At 65.6% G+C, this 18,949-nt stretch overlaps 2 protein-coding genes across 2 annotated transcripts in view; both read left to right on the forward strand.

Moving 5' to 3' along the window:
* Window positions 1-2,076, forward strand: part of LOC121099156 (E3 ubiquitin-protein ligase HUWE1-like) — an 8,057-nt gene extending 5,981 nt beyond the window's left edge. The window contains exon 14 of the mRNA XM_040617783.1: window positions 1,973-2,076. Within this exon, the coding sequence (XP_040473717.1) occupies window positions 1,973-2,076 (104 nt within the window). The remainder of the gene's footprint in view (window positions 1-1,972) is intronic.
* A 2,836-nt stretch (window positions 2,077-4,912) lies between these two features.
* Window positions 4,913-17,456, forward strand: IQSEC2 (IQ motif and Sec7 domain ArfGEF 2). Its single transcript, XM_040617784.1, is given in 19 exon segments — window positions 4,913-4,977; window positions 5,569-5,626; window positions 7,076-7,303; window positions 8,854-9,326; window positions 9,724-9,927; window positions 9,929-10,295; window positions 10,297-10,414; window positions 10,452-10,560; window positions 11,671-11,832; window positions 11,958-12,080; window positions 12,761-12,927; window positions 13,041-13,180; window positions 13,869-13,994; window positions 14,124-14,223; window positions 14,996-15,157; window positions 15,500-15,664; window positions 16,152-16,201; window positions 16,462-17,099; window positions 17,360-17,456. Coding segments are annotated over 19 exon segments (3,552 nt in total).
* Window positions 17,457-18,949: the final 1,493 nt, after the last annotated feature.

Genomic DNA, 18,949 nt, shown 5'->3' on the forward strand with positions numbered 1-18,949 from the left:
CCCCCCATCCCCCCGCTGGGAGCAGGTGCGGGAGCTGCAGGGGGGGACCCGCCTGTGTCATGGCTCTGCGCGCGTGTGTCCCCCCCCCCCGCTGTCACCCCGTCTGCCGGTCTGGCCGGGCGCCCTTGGGGGGGGGGCGGGACGACGACATTTTTTGGGGGGTGGGGGAGGGGATTTGCAGGGGTCAGCGCCCCGACCCAGCCCCCCCCGGGACCCCAAGGTGGGGGGAGGGGCTGTGCCGCTCACTGACACCCATCCCCCCCCCCCCCCCCCGAATTCTCCCCCCCCCCCCCCCCAGGTCAGACCGGGACAGCTCCAGGACAGTGAGGTCAGTACTGCCCCTCCCCCCATGCCCTTTGACCCCACCCCTCCCCCACCCCATCCCCGGACGCCTGGGTCCAATCCCTGGGGCATGGGGGAGGTGTTGTTGGATGGCAGCAGACTCAGCGTGTCACGACAGACCTGGCATGTCGTGACAGGGCCCGGCCTGTTGCAATAGGGCTGTTGCATCGTGACGGGGACGATATATTGCGACAGGGTTGAGCTGTCGCGACAGGATCCAGCCAGTTACAATGGAGCAGATGTGTCAGGTATTGCAATGGGGCTGGCCTGTCGTGACAGGACAGGCCCAATGCAATAGGGCTGATGCCCGCATATCGTGACAGAGCGAGAGCCAGTGTGTTGCAATAGGGCTGATGTGTCATGACGAAGGTGACGACAGGCCCCCACCGTGCTGTGCTGTGATGTCATAATGCCCCGTCATGTCGTGACGGGCCTGCTCATGTCGCGACAGGGCGGGGGGGGGCGGAAAGCGCGTTGCCAGGGTGGCGGGCGCACGCGGGGCGGTTGCCAGGCGACGGCGCAGGCGGTGGGTGACAGCGATGACAGCGCCGGGGGAGGCGTGACAGCGGGGGGGGGGGGGGGGGGGGGCGGGGAGGGACGTCACCATGGCAACCAGGGATCCGCCCCCGGCGCCGTGTGCCCCCTCCCCCCCCCAGGATCTTGGGGGGGGCCGGCCCCGCCCTGCGGGTGACACGAGGCCACGGCGGAGTGTGCGAAGGCGTGCAACGCCGTGCAAGGGTGCAATGCGAGTGTGCAACGCCGTGCGAGGGTGTGCAGCGCCGTGCAAGGGTGCAATGTGAGCGTGCAACACCGTGCGAGGGTGTGCAACGCCGTGCAAGGGTGCAATGCGAGCGTGCAACACCGTGCGAGGGTGTGCAACGCCGTGCAAGGGTGCAATGCGAGCGTGCAACACCGTGCGAGGGTGTGCAACGCCGTGCAAGGGTGCAATGTGAGCGTGCAACACCGTGCGAGGGTGTGCAGCACCGTGCAAGGCAATGTAATCTTGTGGGTCAGTGTGCAAGGCTGTGCGAGGGCGTGCAATGCCGTGCAACCCTGTGCCACCCTGTGCGTGGGTGTGCAAGGCTGTGCAAGGGTGCAATGCAAGTGTGCAATGCCATGCAAGGGAGTGCAACCCAGTGCGTGGGTGTGCAAGGGCATGCAATGCCGTGCAACCCTGTGCCGCGCTGTGCGTGGGTGTGCAATGCCGTGCAACATCACGTGATGCCGCGCAAGGGTGTGTAAGGCCGTGCAACGCCATGCAAGGGTGTGCAATCTGGCGGGTCAGTGTGCAAGGCCGTGCAAGGGCATGCAATGCCGTGCAACCCTGTGCCACCCTGTGCGTGGGTGTGCAATGCCATGCAACATCACGTGATGTCGCGCAAGGGTGTGCAAGGGCGTGCAACGTTGTGCAACATTGTGCATGGGTGTGCAATGCCGTGCAAGGCTGTGCAGCCCCGCGCGTGGGCGTGCAAGGCCATACACACGCGTGTGCGAGGCTGCCCTGTCCCACGTGCCAGGGGGACCCTCCCCCCCCCCCCCCCCCGGCTCGCACGTGGGCCTCTCACGCCCATCCTCGTGTAAGGCTGTGCCCCCCCCCGCCCGCCCCCCCCCCCCCCCCCCTTCCGGGCAGGAATTCCGGGCTGTGATGAGTTTGCCAGGCCTGAGAGGCCGGACACTGGATCCCTGATCCCAGACACTGGATCCCCGATCCCGGACACCGGGGTCCCAGCGTGACCCCCTCCCCCCTCGGATCCACCATGATGTGAGTGTCGGCCCCCCCCCAGGGGGGGGCTGGGGGCACCCGGATTCCTGGGTCCCTTTTGGGTGGGGTGGGGGGTGGGGAGAGCCTGGACCCGCCGCTACGGGGCTGATCCCCCCCCAGATCCTTGGGGATCCACTGGATCCTGCTGCCCCCCACCCCCGCCGTGTCCCTTCCCCTCCCCACCCCGCCCCACTCGTGTCCCCCTCCCCGTGTCCGTGTGTCCGTCCCCCCCCCTCCGGTTCTTGACTCGTGTTTTCTCTCTCTCCCCCTCCCCCCCCCCGGTCTGTCCGGCTTCCCCCCCCCGCCCCTCCCCCCACTGTCCGTCTGTCCCCACCCCACCCCCGTCTGTGTCCCCCTCCCCATGTCCGTCTGTCCCCCCACGTTCATCCATCCCCCCCATTCCCTCCCCCCCGTCCATCTGCCTGTCCCTCCCACTGACCCCCCCCCCCCCACACCACCCCTTGACCCCCCCCCTCCCCCCCATTGACCCCCCCCCATCTGTGTCCCCCCTCCCCCGTCCTGCCCCTCCCCCCTCCAGGTGCCACCCATGGGTGCTCTTGGCTGCTCCAACCTCCCCCCCACCCGCAGGTAAGAGCCCCTCCCCCACCCCAGACGCCTGGGTTCCCCTGGGGGTCCTGCCCCCCCCCCCCCGCCCCTTCTCAGGCCCTATAGGAGCCATATGGACCCTGCTGGGTGCCATAGAGGCTGTACAGAGCCCTATGGGGCAGTATAGGGGCTGTACGGTGCTATATAGGTGCTATATAGGCTGCCGAGAGCCCCACAGGGCAGTATAGGGGCTGTATGGTGCTGTATGGGCTATACAGAGCCCTGTGGGGCAGTATAGGGGCTATACAGTCTGTACAGAGCCCCACAGGGCAGTATAGGGGCTGTACGGTGCTATACAGTCTGTACAGAGCTCCACGGGACAGTATAGGGGCTGTATGGTGCTATATGAGCCATACAGAGCCCCACAGGGCAGTATAGGGGCTGTACAGTGCTATATGAGCCATACAGAGTCCTACAGAGCAGTATAGGGGCTGTACAGTCTGTATAGAGCCCTACAGGGCAGTATAGGGGCTGTACGGTGCTATATGAGCCATACAGAGCCCCACAGTGCAGTATAGGGGCTGTACAGTGCTATATGAGCCATACAGAGTCCTACAGGGCAGTATAGGGGCTGTACGATGCTATATGAGCCATACAGAGTCCTACAGGGCAGTATAGGGGCTGTACAGTGCTATACAGTCTATACAGAGCCCCACAGGGCAGTATAGGGGCTGTACGGTCTGTATAGAGCCCCACAGGACAGTATAGGGGCTGTACGTACCTTATGTGCCGTGGGGGCCCCCTGGGTGCTATAGGGGCCCTGTGGACCCCTCACCCCGGGTGGCACAGACCCCTTGCAGGTGGTATGGGGGCTATAATGACCCCCCCATCCCCCCGGGGCAGTATAGGGGGGTATAGCCCCCTGGGCTGTGGAGGGGTTATGGAGACCCTATGGCTAATAGAGGGGTTGTACGGACCCCCGGGCCCTGGGGCTATATGGCTCCTATATCTAGGTACTGTATAGGATGTATAGGGGCTCCTTGTGGCTCCTCAGGGCTCCATAGGGACCATGTGGATCCCCATAGGCTTCTAGGGGCTGTATGGATCCCCAGGAATCTATAGGGCCTGTATGAATCCCCAGGGATCTGTAGGGGCTGTAGGGATCTCAAGGGATCTATAGGGGCTATACGGACCCCAGAGACCTATAGGAGCCCTCATAGATCCTTGGGGGACTTATAGAGGCCCTTGTAGATCCCTGGGCCATAGGAATCCTCAGGGATTTATAGGGGCTGTATGGATCCCTGGGAATCTATAGGGGCCACATGGATCCCCAGGGATCTATAGGGGCCGTAGGGATCTCAAGGGATCTATAGGGGCTATACGGACCCCAGAGACCTATAGGAGCCCTTGTAGATCCCTGGGGGACCTACAGAGGCCCTTGTAGATCCCTGGGCCATAGGAATCCTCAGGGTTCTATAGGGGCCCTATAGGTTCCCCAGGGATCTATAGGCGGCCATACGGGGCCTGGGTCCTCCCCCGGCTGTTGGGGGGGGGGTGTTTGGGGGCGGTTGCCGTGGCGACGCCCGGTTATTTTGGGGAGAGGGCGGTGACGTAGCGGGAGGGGGCGGGGCCAGCGCCGGGGACCCAGGCGTCCGGGACACCCCCCACCCCCCCCCCCCGTCCATCACCCCGCCGCGTCGCCACGGCAACCGCAACCTCGGCAACGCGCCGGCCCCGCCCCCGCCCGCCGCGTCTCCATGGCAACCGCCAGCCCGCCGGAGGGGGGGCGGGGGGGCGGGGGGGGGGGGTCGAGCGGCGCGCTCCGCGCATGCGCCTGGGGCAGGCGAGCCCACTGCCCCAGGGACCCCACCTTGGGGGGGGGGGGGCAAGACCCCCATTTCAGTCGGGGCAGCCCCCCCTTTAAAAATAAAAATTGGGGGGGGTCTCCATCGTGGACCCAGGCATCCGGGCCCCCCTCTTCTTAATGTTGGGGGGGGGGGCGAGACCCCTCTTTCTACCTCAGAAGGACCCGCGCCTGTGTGTGTCCCCCCCCCCCCGGGCGTCCCCCGGCCCCCCCTCCCCACGCAGGCGCAAACGGCTCCACCGGCCGCCGGGGCCCTGTGGGTGCAGCTGCTGCAGAGCCGCCCCCCCCCCCCCCCCCCGCCCCCCACCCAAACAACCCCGGGGACTCCCCGCCCCCCCACCCCGTGACCCCCCACCCCGTGGGGGTCTCCCCGCCTCCGTGGGTGCCCCCCCCCCGCCATGTGGTGCCTGCAGTGCACCGCCGACCGGCGGCGGGGTCCGCTCCGGCAGCGCCTGCTGCACGGGTGAGTTGGGGACCCCCCCGGGACCCCCCCCCAAAATCTTTTACACCCCCCTCATACACCCCCCCCCCCCCAAACACCCCCCCCCCCCCCCCCATCATCATTTACCTCACCCAAACCATCGGGGACCCCCTGTGCGCCTTCCCTGCCCCCCCCCCCCCCGGGTTGCCCACCCCACCCCCGGGCTTGCCCCTCCCCCTCGGGTTTGGGCCCCCCCCGGATTTCCTGCACTCCCCCCCCCCCCCCCGCCGGATTACCCCCCCTCCCCCATTCCTGGACGCCTGGGTCCCCAGCAAGGGCGGGGGCACGGATGCCTGGGTCCCCCCGGGGCTGGGGGGAGGGGCTGCCTGTGTCCCTGTGTCCCCACGTCCGTGTGTCCCCATGTATGTTCTGTGTCCGTGTGTCCCATGTCCCATGTCCATGTATGTCCTGTGTCCCATGTCCCATGTCCATGTATGTCCTGTGTCCATGTACCTGTGCCCCTCTGTGTCCGTGTGTCCACTTATATCCAATGTCCCTGTGTCCCTGTGTCCCCAGGTCTGTGTCCACATATGTCCCCATACGTCCCATGTCCATGTGTCCCTGTGTCCCCAGGTCTGTGTCCACATATGTCCCCATACGTCCCCATGTCCATGTGTCCCTGTGTCCCCAGGTCTGTGTCCACATATGTCCCCATACGTCCCCATGTCCATGTGTCCCTGTGTCCCCAGGTCTGTGTCCACATATGTCCCCATACGTCCCATGTCCATGTGTCCCTGTGTCCCCAGGTCTGTGTCCACATATGTCCCCATACGTCCCATGTCCATGTGTCCCTGTGTTCCCAGGTCTGTGTCCACATATGTCCCCATACGTCCCATGTCCATATGTCCCGTGTTGGTCATATCCCTGTGTCCTCATGTCCCTGCATCCTTGTGTCTCCTGTCCGTGTGTCCAGGTATGTCTGTGTGTCCCCATGTATGTCCTGTATCTCTGTGTCCCCATGTCCCAGTGTCCATGTGTCCCTATGTCTGTGTCCACGTATGTCCCATGTCCCCCTGTCCCTGTGTCCCTGTGTCCCCATGTCTGTGTCCACATATGTCCCATGTGTCCCTATGTCTGTGTCCACGTGTCCCATGTCCCCCTGTCCCTGTGTCCCCATGTCTGTGTCCACATATGTCCCATGTGTCCCTATGTCTGTGTCCACATGTGTCCCATGTCCCCCTGTCCCTGTGTCCCTGTGTCCCCATGTCTGTGTCCACATATGTCCCATGTGTCCCTATGTCTGTGTCTGCATGTGTCCCATGTCCCCCTGTCCCTGTGTCCCTGTGTCCCCATATGTCCCGTGTGTCCCTATGTCTGTGTCCACATGTGTCCCATGTCCCCCTGTCCCTGTGTCCCTGTGTCCCCATGTCTGTGTCCACATATGTCCCATGTGTCCCTATGTCTGTGTCCACATGTGTCCCATGTCCCCCTGTCCCTGTGTCCCTGTGTCCCTGTGTCCCCATGTCTGTGTCCACATATGTCCCATGTGTCCCTATGTCTGTGTCCACATGTGTCCCATGTCCCCCTGTCCCCCTGTCCCTGTGTCCCCAGGTCTGTGTCCACATATGTCCCCATACGTCCCATGTCCCTGTGTCCCTGTGTCCCCATGTCTGTGTCCACATATGTCCCCATACGTCCCATGTCCATGTGTCCCGTGTTGGTCATATCCCTGTGTCCCCATGTCCTGTCCCCCTGTCAGTTGTGTCCACGTGCCCCCATGCTGGTCATGTCTCCATGTCCTTCTGTCTCCATGTCCATGTGTCCCATCTCTGTGTCCCCCCGTGTCTCTGTCCCCATGTCAGCCATGTCCATGTGTCCCGTGTCCCATGTCCCTATGTCCCATGTCCATGTGTCTGTGCTTCCTGACGTCCCCATGGTCCCTGCTTAGGTGACTTCAGGCTGTTTGAGGGATCTGGGGTGGCCTCGGGGGGGGCCTTGAGGCTGTTTGGGGGGTCTCGGCGAGATCTGGGGGGGGGTCTCAGGGGGTTTGGGGGGCTCCCGACATGGGGGTGACGTGGTGTCCCCGCAGCGTGGATGGCGAGGCGCCAGGCAGCGAGGGTGGGGGTCCAGTGCCTGACAGCCCCGGGCGACCCCCCCCCATACCGTGGCCTCCCCCAGCCGGCCCCCCAAGGGCCGGGGGGATCCGGGGGGGGCCCTGGGGGGGGGCTCCCCGGGTTTGGCCTGGCCCCGGCTGCCACCCCAGCCCGCCAGCGTGGCCCTGCGCAAGCAGGAGGAGGAGGAGGAGAGCAAGAGGCCGAAGGCTCTGAGCGACAGCTATGAGCTCTCCACCGACCTGCAGGACAAGAAGGTACCTTGGGGACACCCAGTGACACCCCCAGCACCCCCCTGTGATGGTCCCCAGCCCCATCTGCGATGGTCCCCAGCCTCACGTGATGGTCCCCAGCCCCGTGTGATGGTCCCCAGCCCCATCTGCGATGGTCCCCAGCCCCGTGTGATGGTCCCCAGCCCCGTGTGTGACCCCAGATGGTCACTGTCACCGCCTGAGGCCCCATCCTCATGCAAGGCCACCGTGCCCCCGCCCCGCTGCCGTCCCTCTTTCCCCGGGTGTTGCCTCACCTGTGTCCTTCTCCTGCCCTGGCCCCTCCCTGGCCACCTCTGGCACCCTGATGTGTCCCCATCCCTATGTCCTGATCCACATCCCCATCTCCGTGTCCCCGTCCCCATGCCACCCATATCCTCATCAATGTCCCCATCAATGTCCCCATCTCCATGTCACCATCCCCACGTCCCCATCCCTATGTCCTGATCCACATCCCCATCTCTGTGTCCTTGTCACCATCTCCATGTCCCCATCCTCATGTCCTCTGTATCTCCATCCCTGTTCCCATCAATGTCCCCATCCCCATGTCCCCATCTCCATGTCCCTGTTCCCATCAATGTCCCCATCCCCATGTCCATGTCCTAATCCATGTCCCCATCTCCGTGTCCCTGTCCCCATCAACGTCCCCATCCCCACGTCCTCATCTCCGTGTCCCTGTCCTCATCTCCTTGTCCCCATCCCCATGTCCCTCTTATCTCCATCCCCGTGTCCCCATCCCCGTGTCCTGATCCACGTCCCCATCTCCATGTCCCTGTCCCCATCAACATCCCCATCCCCACATCCCTATCTCCGTGTCCCTGTCCTCATCTCCTTGTCCCCATCCCCTTGTCCCCCTTACCTCCATCCCTGTCCCCATCCCCATGACCCCATCCCTATGTCCTGATCCATGTCCCCATCTCCGTGTCCCTGTCCCCATCGATGTCCCCAACCCCACGTCCCCATCTCCGTGTCCCTGTCCTCATCTCCTTGTCCCCATCCCCACGTCCCTCTTATCTCCATCCCCGTGTCCCCATCCCCGTGTCCTGATCCACGTCCCCATCTCCATGTCCCTGTCCCCATCAATGTCCCCATCCCCATGTCCATGTCCTGATCCATGTCCCCATCTCCGTGTCCCTGTCCCCATTGATGTCCCCATCCCCACGTCCCCATCTCCATGTCCCTGTCCCCATCCCCATGTCCCCATCCCCATGTCCTAATCCATGTCCCCATCTCCGTGTCCCTGTCCCCATCGATGTCCCCGTCCCCACGTCCCCATCTCCGTATCGATGTCCCCATCCCCACGTCCCCATCTCTGTGTCCCTGTCCTCATCTCCTTGTCCCCATCCCCTTGTCCCCCTTATCTCCATCCCTGTCCCCATCCCCGTGTCCTGATCCACATCCCCATCTCCATGTCCCTGTCCCCATCAACGTCCCCAACCCCACGTTCCCATCCCAATGCCCTGATCCACATCCCCATCTCTCCCCGTGTCCCCCCCCACGTCCCCTCCCGTGTCGTTCCCCCCCCCCCCCCCCCCCAGGTGGAGATGCTGGAGCGCAAATACGGGGGCTACTTCCGCACGCGCCGCGCCGCCCGCACCATCCAGGCCGCCTTCCGCCGCTACCGCATGGCCCAGAAGTTCGAGCGGCTGCGCAGCGAGGGGGGGCGCGCCCGCCGCCTGGCCCTCCCCAGCCTCCGCCTCCAGTTTTCCTTTGAGGAATACGACCGCGGACCCCCAGCCCCCGCCCCGGGACCCCCCCCCGCCGCCTCCCCCTTATTTCCAAGGCAAACCTGCCTCGCTGGACGAGGGGGTGTTGGGGGGACCCCGAAGGGCACCTCGATACGGGGGGTCTTGCCGGGCTGGTTTGGATGGGGGGGGTGGTCCCGCCGAGGGGTCGACGGCGGGGGGGGGGGGCCGGGGTGGGGGGCGCTGGCAGCCCCCCCCGGCAGCTCTCGGCCTCTGCTGACTTTGGGCCCGGAGGAGCTGACCTGGAGGAGGCCTTTGCGCAGCAGGTAGGGGTCATGGGGGGTCGTGGGGGTCATGGGGGGTCATGGGAGGCCACGGGGGTCATGGGGGCAGTGGGCATCACAGGGGGCACGGGGGTCACAAGGGCCATGGGGGGTCATGGGGGTCACAGGGGCCATGGGGGGTCATGGGGGTCACAGGGGTCATGGGGGATCATGGGGACAGGGGGCATGGGGGTCCCAAGGGCCATGGGGGTCACAGGGGTCATAGGTCTATGGGGGGGGTCCCAGGGGAGATGGAGGCCGCAGGAGCTGGGGGGTTACGGGGTCACGGGGGTCCCAGGGGGCTGGGGGAAGGGGATGTGGGGGTCACCAGGACCCTCGGGGGGGGGGGTCCCGGGGAGTTGGGGGGCTGACAGGGGGGTGTCTGTCTCGGCAGGTGAAGTCCTTGGCTGCTTCCATCGATGAGGCGCTGGGGGGGGGGCGAGGGGTTCCCTCGGGGGCCTCGGCCCCCCCCCGCGGGTGACAGCGCTGCCACCTCCACCAGCGACGTCACCCTCTACCTGGATGAGGGGCTCCCCGGCTCCCCCCGCTCCCCCGAGCGGCCCCCCAGCCCCGAGCCCCCCCCCCGAAACCGGGGGTCCCCCCCCACCCCCCGCCCCACCGCCCCCGCCACCGCCTCCCACCAACCCCCCTGGCCCGGCTGAACGCTGGGGGGGTCCTGAAGACCCTCCTCGCCGCGGCCCCCCCTGCTTGGAGTGCCGGGGGCGGGGGGGCGGCGGCGGGGGGCACCCCCCTTTGCTGACGGTCGAGCCCCCCAGCGACAGCTCGGCCGACCTCAGCGACCGCTCTGACCGGGGCTCCATCAACCGGGGGGGTCCTTACGAACCCGAAGGGGCCGGGGGGGGCACGTTGCCCCGTAGTGGACCCCCCCATCGCTGCTTCCACCCCGAAGCCCCCCCCCGCACCTCCCCCTGCCCCCCCGCCGCCCCCCGCCGCCGAGGAGGGCTCGGAGGGGGACAACGAGAGCTTGGGGAGCAGCTCCAACTCCAACGAGACCCTCAACTGCTCCTCGGGCTCCTCATCCCGCGACAGCCTGCGACGCCCCCCCCCGCCCCCCCCCCCCACCTCCTGCTGCCCCCCCGCAGCCCCCAGGTCCCTCTGGACCCCCCGGCAAAGCCACATACCAGCGGGAACCGCGGCAGAGCTGGGACTCGCCGGCGCTCAACAATGACGTGGTGCAACGCCGGCAGTATCGCATCGGCCTCAACCTCTTCAACAAGTGAGGGGGCGAAGGAAAATCGGGGGGCTGGGGGGGGCGGCGGCACCGTGGCGGACGTGGGGTGGGGTCTGGTGGCCCTATAGTGGGACTACGTGGTGGTCTGGGTGAGCCTATGGAAGGGTTAGGGTGAGGTTCTTGGTGGCCCTGTGGTGGAAGCAGGGTGATGTTCTAGGTGCCCCTATGGTGTGGACACGGTGATGTTCTAGGTGCCCCTATGGTATGGACATGGTGATGTTCTAGGTCACCCTGTGGTATGGACATGGTGATGTTCTAGGTTCCCCTATGGTATGGACACGGTGATGTTCTAGATGACCCTATGGTGTGGACACGGTGATGTTCTAGATGACCCTATGGTGTGGACACGGTGATGTTCTAGATGACCCTATGGTGTGGACGTGGTGATGTTCTAGATGACCCTATGGTATGGACACAGTGATGTTCTAGGTCACCCTGTGGTATGGACACGGTGATGTTCTAGATGACCCTATGGTGGGGACACGGTGATGTTCTAGGTCACCCTGTGGTATGGACACGGTGATGTTCTAGATGACCCTATGGTGGGGACACGGTGATGTTCTAGGTCACCCTGTGGTATGGACACGGTGATGTTCTAGATGACCCTATGGTGGGGACACGGTGATGTTCTAGGTCACCCTGTGGTATGGACACGGTGATGTTCTAGATGACCCTATGGTGGGGACACGGTGATGTTCTAGGTCACCCTGTGGTATGGACATGGTGATGTTCTAGATGACCCTATGGTGTGGACACAGTGATGTTCTAGGTCACCCTGTGGTATGGACACGGTGATGTTCTAGATGACCCTATGGTGTGGACACGGTGATGTTCTAGGTCACTCTATGGTATGGACACGGTGATGTTCTAGATGACCCTATGGTGGGGACACGGTGATGTTCTAGGTGACCCTATAGAGAAGATTGTCATCTTAGGTGACCCTACAACCAAAAGATGATGATGTTTAGGTGACTCCATAGATGCCAGAGTGACCCTATAGCCAGGAGAAGGTGACGTTCTAGGTCAGTCTATAACCAGGGTGAAAAAATGAGCCCCACGGCCGTCGGGGTGACCCTGTGCCCAACACCTTTGTAGGAAACCAGAAAAGGGGATCCAGTACCTGATCGAGAGGGGCTTCCTCTCGGACACCCCTGTGGGGGTGGCCCACTTCATCCTGGAGAGGAAGGGCTTGAGCCGGCAGATGATCGGCGAGTTCCTCGGCAATCGCCAGAAGCAATTCAACCGCGACGTCCTCGAGTAAGGAGCGGGGTACACGTCGGGATGGGGTGGGATACGCGTCGGGATGGGGTGGGATGCGCTCAGGGGTTCCCACCAGGACTGAGGCCATCTTCTGTCTTGGGGGGGGTGGGGGTCTCCTGCAGCTGTGTGGTGGATGAGATGGACTTCTCCGGGATGGAGCTGGATGAGGCGCTGCGGAAGTTCCAGTCCCACATTCGGGTGCAGGGGGAGGCCCAGAAGGTTGAGCGCTTGATTGAGGCCTTCAGGTGAGGGATGGTGATGGGTCCCTGTCCCCACCCTGCCTCCCCCGTCCCCAGGAAGGGGTTCTAGGTGACCCTATGGATCGAGAGGGAGTTGCTCGGGGTGGTGGCCCATGTGCCATGGGGCGATGTTCTAGGTGTCCCTATGGATCGAGAGGGAGTTGCTAGGGGTGGTGGCCCATGTGCCATGGGGCGATGTTCTAGGTGTCCCTATGGATCGAGAGGGAGTTGCTCGGGGTGGTGGCCCATGTGCCATGGGGCGATGTTCTAGGTGACCCTATGGATCGAGAGGGAGTTGCTAGGGGTGGTGGCCCATGTGCCATGGGGCGATGTTCTAGGTGACCCTATGGATCGAGAGGGAGTTGCTAGGGGTGGTGGCCCACACGTGCCATGGGGTGATGTTCTAGGTGACCCTGGGGATTGAGAGGGAGGTGCTAGGGGTTGTGGCCCATGTGCCATGGGGTGAAGTTCTTGGTGACCCTGTGGACCGAGTGGGGGGTATTGGGGTTGGTGGCCCACACGGGACCAGCCAATGTTCTAGGTGACCCTATAGAGTGGGAGGACATTAGAGACGATGGCCTGGACCACACCGGGACTGCTGTGGGGTGCAAAGGCCATCCCAACCACGTGGGGATGGCTGTGGGGCACCCTGACCCCATGGGCCGTGGGGATTGTCCACCCCGCAGCCAGCGCTACTGCGTGTGTAACGCGGCCCTGCTGCGCCAGTTCCGCAACCCGGACACCATCTTCATCCTGGCCTTCGCCATCATCCTCCTCAACACCGACATGTACAGCCCCAGCGTCAAGGCCGAGCGCAAGATGAAGCTGGAGGACTTCATCAAGAACCTCCGAGGTGAGGACTGCGGTCCCGTCTTGTCTCCCTGCCCCCGGTGTCGCGTTGTGTGTCCCCCCCCCACGCCCCGCTCAGGAATGCGGGTTCTAGAGCAGGGGCTGGGTGTCGCACAGGGGTGGACAATGGGGAGGACATCCCCCGGGACATGCTCGTGGGCATCTACCAGCGCATCCAGAGCCGGGAGCTGCGTACCAATGACGACCACGTGTCCCAGGTCCAGGCTGTAGAGCGCATGATCGTCGGCAAGAAGCCGGTGGGTTCACTCAAGGGATGGGATGAGTTCTAGGTGACCCAAGGGGGAAGTTCTAGGTGACCCTATGGGGGGACGCTCTAGGTGACCCGGGAGGATGGTCTGGGTGACCCAAGGGGGAAGTTTTAGGTGACACTATGCGGGGACGCTCCAGCTGACCAATGGGGGATGTTCTAGATGACCCAAGGGGGAAGTTCTAGGTGACACTATGCGGGGACGCTCCAGCTGACCAATGGGGGACGTTCTAGATGACCCAAGGGGGAAGTTCTAGGTGACCCTATGGGGGGACGCTCCAGCTGACCAATGGGGGACGTTCTAGATGACCCAAGGGGGAAGTTCTAGGTGACACTATGGGGGGACGCTCCAGCTGACCAATGGGGGACGTTCTAGATGACCCAAGGGGGAAGTTCTAGGTGACACTATGCGGGGACGCTCCAGCTGACCAATGGGGGACGTTCTAGATGACCCAAGGGGGAAGTTCTAGGTGACACTATGCGGGGACGCTCCAGCTGACCAATGGGGGACGTTCTAGATGACCCAAGGGGGAAGTTCTAGGTGACACTATGGGGGATGCTCTAGGTGACCCCAGGGCTGGGACCCCAGTGTTGAGGGTGCCGTGGCCATGGAGTGGGAGGTGGTGGCTGTGTCCTGCTGAGGCCCAGCCCCGGCGCTGAGCCCCCCCTGTCCCCAGGTGCTGTCCCTGCCCCACCGGCGCCTGGTGTGCTGCTGCCAGCTCTACGAGGTCCCCGACCCCAACCGGCCCCAGCGCCTGGGGCTGCACCAGCGCGAGGTCTTCCTCTTCAACGACCTGCTGGTGGTGAGCTGGACCTCTGGGTCCCCTGAAGAGTAGGGGTGTCCCTGGGGTGGGATGGGGGTCACCCGTGAGGAGTCAAGGGGTCTCGCAGGTGCCTGGCTCCCCACCCTGGTGACCCAGTGGCCCCGGCAGGTGACGAAGATCTTCCAGAAGAAGAAGATCCTGGTGACCTACAGCTTCCGCCAGAGCTTCCCCCTCGTTGAGATGCACATGCAGCTCTTCCAGAATGCCTGTGAGCCCCACAGCCTGCCCCACTGCCCCACAGCCCCTTCAGGGGTGGTTCTTCTGCCCCTGTGGTCCCATGGGGTCCACCACCAGATGTCCCTTTGCCCTATGGGGTCCACCATGGAGTGTCTTCCATTGGATGTCCCATGCTGTCACCCATGGGGTGTTCCTTACCCCATGGTGTCCCCCACTGGATGTCCAGCTGCCCCAGGGTGTCCCCCATAAGATCTCCCATGGTGTCCCCCACTGGATGTCCCATGCTGTCACCCATGGGGTGTTCCTCACCCCAGGGCGTCCCCCATAAGATCTCCCATGGTGTCCCCCACTGGATGTCCCATGCTGTCACCCATGGGGTGTTCCTCACCCCAGGGCGTCCCCCATAAGATCTCCCATGGTGTCCCCCACTGGATGTCCCATGCTGTCACCCATGGGGTGTTCCTCACCCCAGGGTGTCCCCCATAAGATCTCCCGTGGTGTCCCCCACTGGATGTCCCATGCTGTCACCCATGGGGTGTTCCTCACCCCAGGGCGTCCCCCATAAGATCTCCCATGGTGTCCCCCACTGGATGTCCCATGCTGTCACCCATGGGGTGTTCCTCACCCCAGGGTGTCCCCCATAAGATCTCCCGTGGTGTCCCCCATTGGATGTCCCATGGTGCCCTCATGGGACATGTCCCCCCATGGGATGCTCCCCTACCCCACAGCACCTCCTGTGGGATACCTCCTCTCCTGGCCCCCCGAACCCCATGACCTCTGACCCCCCCCCCCCAACCCCTCAGATTACCAGTTTGGGATCAAGCTGCTGTCAGCGGCGCCGGGTGGGGAGAGGAAGGTCCTGATCGTCTTCAACGCCCCGAGCCCGCAGGACCGGCTGCGCTTCGCCAGCGACCTCCGCGAGTCCGTGGCCGAGGTGCAGGAGATGGAGAAGTACCGCGTGGAGGGTGAGCGGGGCACTGGGAGCGCTGGGATGGGCAACTGGATGGGGAATGGGACCACTGAGGGAACTGGGATGGGCACTGGGGACACTGGGAATGCTTGGATTGGCACTGGAATGGTTCTTGGCGTCAGTTGGGTGGGGAGTGGGGGATTGGGGGAACTGGGATGGTTCCTGGGGTCACCTGGATGGGGACTGGGGACACTGGGACAGATACTGTGGGCACTGGGAGCGCTGCAACGTCCACCGGGGTGTTCAATGGAGGCATTTTGATGGGGACCAGGAATGTTGGGGCACACTGGGGGGGGCACTGGGATGACTGGGGCCATTGTGTGTGTGTGTCCTGCAGCGGAGCTGGAGAAGCAGAAGGGGGTGTCGGGGGCACGGGGGGGGGGACCCCCCCGCGAAGCCCTCAACGGGCTGAGCCGCAGCAGCCTGGAGGACGCGTTCGGGGCCGGCGAGGGGCTCAAGCGCAGCGCCCTCAGCAGCTCCCTGCGGGACCTCTCCGACGGCGGTGAGACTGGGGGGGGGGGGCACCGGGGGGGGTGGGGTGGGGTCCCTGGGGGGTGTAGGGTCCCCGGGGAGGGCATTGGGGGGGCCCTGGAGGGGATTTGGGGTGCTCTGAGGGGGGATTTGGGGTCTTGGGGAGGGGGCAGGTAGGGGGGTCTGGGGGGGGGGGGCAGTTAGGGTCCCATGGGAGTGCATTTGGGGTCCCCTGGGGGGCTTTTGGGGGGGTTTAGGGGAGCCCCTGAGGGTATTGGAGTCGCCTGGGGGACATTTGGGGTGCTCTGAGAGGGGTAGGGGTCCCCTGGGGGGGTTGGGGTCCCCGAGAGGGCATTTGGGGCGCCCTGGGGGGCAGATAGGGTGGTCTGGGGGACTGTTGGGGTCCCCTGGGAGGGTATTTGGGGACCCCTTAGGGGTGCCCCCCCCATTTTGTGACACACATCCCCCCCCCCAATTGTGTGCCCCCCCCTCACTGTGTGCCCCCCCCCCCCCCCCAGGCAAGCGGGGCCGGCGAAACAGCGTGGGGTCCCTCGACAGCACCATTGAGGTGAGTTGGGGGGGCGGGGACTGCCACAAACCACTCCCCCTTTAAGCCCCGCCCCAGAGCCCCTTTGCCCTTAGAGAAAGGCCGGGGCTTGTGCGAGGGGTGGTGCTTAATCTAGAGGGGTGTGGCTTGTGCAGGGAGAGGGCGGGGTTTCCTCCAGGGGGTGTGGCTGTACAGCAATGGGATGGGGCCGTGTCTGAGGGGGTGCGGCCTGCCGGCCACAGGGGCGTGGCCTGTCGGCTTGACCCCGCCCCCTCCCGCAGGGCTCCATCATCAGCAGCCCCCGGCCGCAGGCGCGGGGACCCCCGGGGGGAGCCCCCGAGGGCTACAAGCCCCCCCCCCGGCCTGTCTCCAACTCCTCCTCCTTCCTGGGGTCCCTCTTCGGCAGCCGACGGGGCAAAGGCCCCCCCGGACCCCCGCCCGGACCGGGGGGCCCCACTTCGGCTTCAGCCTCCTCTTCCTCGGCTTCATCCTCGCATCACCATCACCCCCCCCCCCGCGCCCGCCCCCCCGCCTCCGAGGGTCCCTCCAAGCTGCAGGCGCTGCACGCCCAGTACTGCCACGGGGCCGGGGGGGCGGCGGCAGGGGGGGGGGCCCGGCCCCCCACCGCCGCCCCCTTACCCCCAACAGCCCCCCCCTCCTTCTCGCCCTGCGCCCCCCCCGCCGCTGCCCGCCATCGCCGCCGGGGCCCCCCCTCGCTTCCACGGGGGGCCCCAACCCCCTTTGTCGGCACCCCCCCAGCAGCACGGCCCTCCCGGCGGGGGGTTCCCCCCACCGCACCCCCATTACACCTTACACCGACCTGGCAAGAGGGGAGGTGCCCCCCCCCGGCCCCCCCCGCCAGCCCCTCTCCCCCCTACCTCTCTACAGCCCTGCGCCCCCCCACCACGGGCTGCCCCACGCTTACCCCCCCGGGCCCCCCCCACACCACCACCCCCCGCCGCCCCCTGCCCCCGCCAAGCACTTTGTTTTCGGTGGGGGTGGTGGTGGGGGGGGTCCGGCTGGGGGGGCCCTGCGGGGGGGTGGCGGTGGGGTGGCCCCCCCACCCCATCACCACCATCACCACCATCACCATCATCACCACCCGCCCCCCCACTCCCCTATCCCCCCCCACCCTTCTTACCCCCCTTTGCCCCCCCCCTCGCCCCACACCCCTCTCAGCCCCCACTCCCCCGCCGGCCCCACCTCGCCCCTGGCTCAAGCCAGCCAGGGCCCCCCCAAACCCAAGGGGGGGAACCGCATCAGCACGGTGGTCTGACCGCCCACCCCCCCCTGCCCCGCCAGAGGACGGACACAACTCATGGCAGCGATGGACAGCGCCGGCATGCTGGATGCGGTGGTTATTTTTGTAAAACCCCCCCCCTTTCCCCCCCCTCCCCCTCCCCAAAAAAAAACAACACCCTGCACGTGGCTCGTGTTTGGCTGCTCACGCCTCACCCCCGCGGGGGGTCCCCCCCACCCCGCCATCCTGGGGGTCCGGCAGCGAGGATAGCCCCCTCCCCCCCCCCCCCCCGGCTCAGGCTGAATGTCACATGGCACTTTAACCCCCCCCTCCCCTTCCAGCCCCCCCCCACCCCCCAAAAAAACGCCTGGGTCCCCTTTGCGGGCAATACCCGGCGGCTGCAGACCCAGGGATGCGCACGGGGGGGACCCCGGCGTCAGGACCCCCCCCCCCCCAACCCGGGAGGACCCAGGCCCCCCGGGCCCGCATGCGCCCGCGCCGGGCTCTGTATATAAGAGACTGTATATTTGATGCTTCATAAACGGACCGGCCGGCCCTTGGCGTGTGACCTGCCTGCGCCCCCTTTTTTTGGGGGGGGGATGACGACGGATACAATGCACCTATAGGAGCTATAGGGGGTAGGGCTATAGGGGTCGTGGGGGGCTGCTTTAAAGGCCGGGGGGGGGGGGGGGGGGCTATACAGAGGGGGAGGTAGAGGGGTCCTGGGGCTATAGGAACCATAACAGGGACCCTGAGAGCTATAGGGGCCATAGTAGGGACCCTAGGGGCTATAGGGACCCTGAGGGCTATAGGGGCCATAGTAGGGACCTTAGGGGCTATAGGGACCCTGAGGGCTATAGGGGCCATAGTAGGGACCCTAGGTGCTATAGGGACCCTGAGGGCTATAGGGGCTGGGGAGCTATAGGGGTCACAATGGGAACCCTGGGGCTGTAGTGGCCCGAGGGCCGTAGGGGCCGTAATCGAGGCGCAGGGGCTATAGGGGCTATAGGTGCCGCTGGGTGGGGCAGGAAGGGCGGTGAAGGCACAGGGGGCGGTGCGATGTGGGCGGGGCTGCCCTGGCCCCGCCCCCGCCGGCCGTGGCCCCGCCCCTCGCCCCGCGGGCGGACGGCAGCGCACGCGCGCTGCGCCCCTTTAAACGTGCACAAGCAGCCCCGGCTCCTGCGCTGACCCAGCCGCGGAGGCGAGGATCCCTCCGCCGCCGGGAGGGGGCGGAGCTTGTGGACTATTTCTCCCTCGGTCCTCCCCCTCCCCCGCCTCCCGCCGGCCGAATCGCGGCGGTGGCCGTGGCGTACTGGGGGGTGTCGTCGCCCCCTCTTCCGCTGTGGCGCCCTCGCAGGCGGCGTCGGCGGTGTCGCCGCGCTCAACGCCCTCCCTTCCCGCGGCGGAAGGAGACAGCGTCGTGAGGGGAGCCGCAGCACCGCCCGGGGCGGTGTGCGCTGCCGCGCCTGCGCAGTGTGTGCGTGCGCGCGGGGCGGGGGGGGGGCGGGGAGCGAGAGGAGGAGGGAACC

Source organism: Falco naumanni, chromosome 18 (genome assembly GCF_017639655.2).
Source record: "Falco naumanni isolate bFalNau1 chromosome 18, bFalNau1.pat, whole genome shotgun sequence".
In the NCBI taxonomy this organism is placed as follows: Eukaryota; Metazoa; Chordata; class Aves; order Falconiformes; family Falconidae; genus Falco; species Falco naumanni.